Source organism: Myotis brandtii, unplaced genomic scaffold (assembly GCF_000412655.1).
Source record: "Myotis brandtii unplaced genomic scaffold, ASM41265v1 scaffold246, whole genome shotgun sequence".
NCBI lineage: Eukaryota > Metazoa > Chordata > Mammalia > Chiroptera > Vespertilionidae > Myotis > Myotis brandtii.
In genome coordinates this window covers 125,384-128,435 of record NW_005359310.1, presented here as the reverse complement: position 1 = coordinate 128,435, position 3,052 = coordinate 125,384, and the positions used below count along the sequence as shown (strand labels likewise).

Below are 3,052 nucleotides of genomic sequence, written 5' to 3'. Positions count from 1 at the left end.
CCCTCCCTTCCCTCCTTCCCTCATCGGCCTGTCAGCAAACATTTCCTGAGCGTCTACACGTGCTGCACACTCTCCCGACCTCTGTTGATAGCAAAGTGCTCTCGTGGAGGAGACACTCGTGGTCTGCATGGGCCTCAATCCCCAAGGTCAAATCCAATGTCGAGACATCACCTGGCAGCGGGGCAGGGAACTCATCCCTGGATGTCAGTGGGCTTCCCTGTGCGCAGGTGGCACAAGGGCCATGTCTAGGAGGCTCTGAACCATTTGGCAGCCACGCAGCTGTGACCTTGAGATGCCAATGGCCCCTATTAGCGCCACTCTGGGGTTCTAGCATCTAAGAGCCTTTGTGGGGTCCTGCCTCCCAGGGGGTGGCCCACTCTGAGCTCCAGGGCATTTCCACCTCAGCCCCTCGCCCTCATGGGTCCCTGAGGGAATCTCTCCTTGTCCTCATTCAGTGCCTGGATGTCACCGAGCCCTTTGGGAGACTTTTACTTAGTTTTCTTTTTTTACTTAGTTTTCTTAATGAGCTGGAGCTTTTTTGAAAGTCAGGCAATGGACTGGGCCTTTATAAATTACACCCTCCCCCCCAAAAAATAAATAAATTACCACCCCAGGAGATGGCCCTGCCCCCCACATCAGGGATGTAGAGAACCCCAAGGTGAAGTTGTGCCAGATTATTGAAGGGTGCTGAGGCAGAATTTCTCTCTCTCTCTTTAGTGCCCCCAAGGCCCCCCTACAGTCTTCAGGAAGTTTCTGTCAAGATAATAAAAAGTGAGATCTGCAATCAGCAGTATCAGTTCCTCTTCTTGAAGGGCCAGAAGAAGTTCATCGGGAAAGATATGCTGTGTGCCAGCTTAGAATGGGGCGCAGACTCCTGTCAGGTGCGAAGTGGATGGCCCAGGGCAGGGAGGGGACTTATAGGGGCCATGCCTTCCTTTAACATGGCACTGGGAGACCTCACACAGGTCTCCCTTCCCAGGGCTTCAGCTCCCCAGTCTGTAAAAGCAGGTGACAGTACTCTGCTGCTGACCACAAGAATGGTGGTGATAGCAGTACCTCCCAGGTCATTTGCACTTGTCTGAACATCAGTCAGTACATGCTTGGATCTGAGCCAGGTTCTGGCAGAACCAGTTTTGCATAAATGGCCTCATTCTGTAAACACACTTCTGCCTCTTACATCTTCTGTTCAACATTGTTTTTTGAGATTTAGCCATAGTGATACGTGCAGCTAATTCATTAATCAGTTCTATCCACAATATTCACTTTGATGAATATGCCACAGTTCATCCTTTCTACTACATTGAAGTAGTTTCCAGTTTTTTCATATCACAGATTCTGCTCCTCTGAATATTCTTACACTCATTTCCCTATTGACATGCTCCAGAATTTTCCATGGGCTGCATCCTGCAAAGAACTGGTGGGTCAGAGGTTTGCATTATTTTACAAAAACCTGTATCATTGCCCTGGCCGGTTTGGCTCAGTGGATAGAGCGTTGGCCTGCAGACTGAAGGGTCCCGGGTTCGATACCGGTCAAGGGCATGTACCTCGGTTGCAGGCTCAATCCCTGGGCACATAGGGAAGGCAACCAATCGATGTGTCTCTCTCATATCAGGTTCTTTCTCTCTGTCTCTCCCGCTCCCTTCCACTCTCTAAAAATCAATGGGAAAAAATTCTCATGTGAGGATTAACCAAAAAATTTTATATTGTTTATATCTATAGCTATACAGAGAACCATTTTTTTCTAATTTACAAAACTTTTCAATGATACAGAAGAGTGTAAAACTTTTTAAATGATCATAAACCTGCCATCAAGAGAAATAACAGCAGTTACCTTTGGATTGATCGATGCTGTTGTAACATTACTCTTACGTTTTGCACAAAAAGAGGAGGGGTGGTGTGCATTTCCAGTGGCTCACTGTGCAAGCCAGGACTGCAGGAAAGAAAAAGGTCAGGACATCCCGTTGGAGGCCCCCCAAGACTTAGGGGAGTTTGAAGGAGACTGAAGGGAAAGGACAGCGAGGCTCCGAGCTTGGGCCCCAGCGTGGAGCTTCTATGTGCAGAGCCGGTTCCCAGCCAGGCCCATCATCAGGGACCTGCTGCGCAGCTCGCGCTGAGGCCATGGCCTGGGGAAGGGCAAGTCCATGCCAGGCCTGCAGTAGACCCTCCCGCTGCCTCCCTGATGCCCCATCTTCCCCTCACAGGTTAACTCTGGCAGCTCCCTGGTCTGCCAAGTGAACAAGACGTGGGTCCAGATGGGGGTGGAGAGCTGGAGCTTCAGCTGTAAGCAGCACCACTTCCCCAACATCTACACCAGCACCTCCCACTTCACCCAATGGATCAAGCAGCAGATCACGGACGTCAAGTTCATCAGCAGGGCCCACCCTGCCTTCCTGAGCCCCGTCTTGTGCGCTGGCTACATCCTGCTGGTCTCCTTGGGCTCCCTGTGGCTCCTGTGAGCAGCGTTTCCAGGGGTCATTCCGGGAGCTGGAGCCGAGGCTGCTTCTCCCTGCCCTCTGCCCGCCCTCAGAGAGGTGGGCCTGGAGGCGTGCAAGACACAGGGGCAGAGTGCCCTTGGGGGAGGGTCCCAAGCCACTGGCTTTCAGTTGTTCAATGAAGATGCTTTTGCACTTTTTGCCACTTGAAGTCATCATCTTTCTTCTTGATTCTGGCTGGAACCCTCAGAGGTGGCCCTTCCCCACCCCACCCCCCACCCCAGGTCCCAAGGCCTTGGCCTGGGTCTCTGACCAAGGGCCTTCCTGCGAGGGTCAGTCTCTTCCCAAGACACACATCCCAGACCTGCCCTGTGGACCTTGTTTCAGAAACGGCCTCTCCCAGCCCCGAGTGTCCCCTGATTCTACAAACTCTGGCCCGTTTCTCTCTTCCCGCAGGGGTGGGCGATGGGGGCAGAGCGCTGCCTGGGTGACGTGTGTGAGGGGATGCACACCAGCTGCCTCAGTGACCCCATCAGGCCCTGGAGAGGAGGACTGGCCGGCCCAAGCTGGCCTGGCTGAGGGCAGAGTCCCGCCCGAGTGGGGAGGGACGTGGGGTCCCT

General features: G+C 53.1%; 1 protein-coding gene across 1 annotated transcript in view; it reads left to right on the top strand.

Moving 5' to 3' along the window:
* PRSS46 (protease, serine, 46) overlaps positions 1 to 2,543 on the top strand; it is a 5,554-nt gene extending 3,011 nt beyond the window's left edge. The window contains exons 4-5 of the mRNA XM_005867196.2: positions 718 to 881; positions 2,202 to 2,543. Coding sequence (XP_005867258.1) covers positions 718 to 881; positions 2,202 to 2,456 — 419 coding nt within the window. The 3' untranslated portion in view covers positions 2,457 to 2,543. The remainder of the gene's footprint in view (positions 1 to 717; positions 882 to 2,201) is intronic.
* Positions 2,544 to 3,052: the final 509 nt, after the last annotated feature.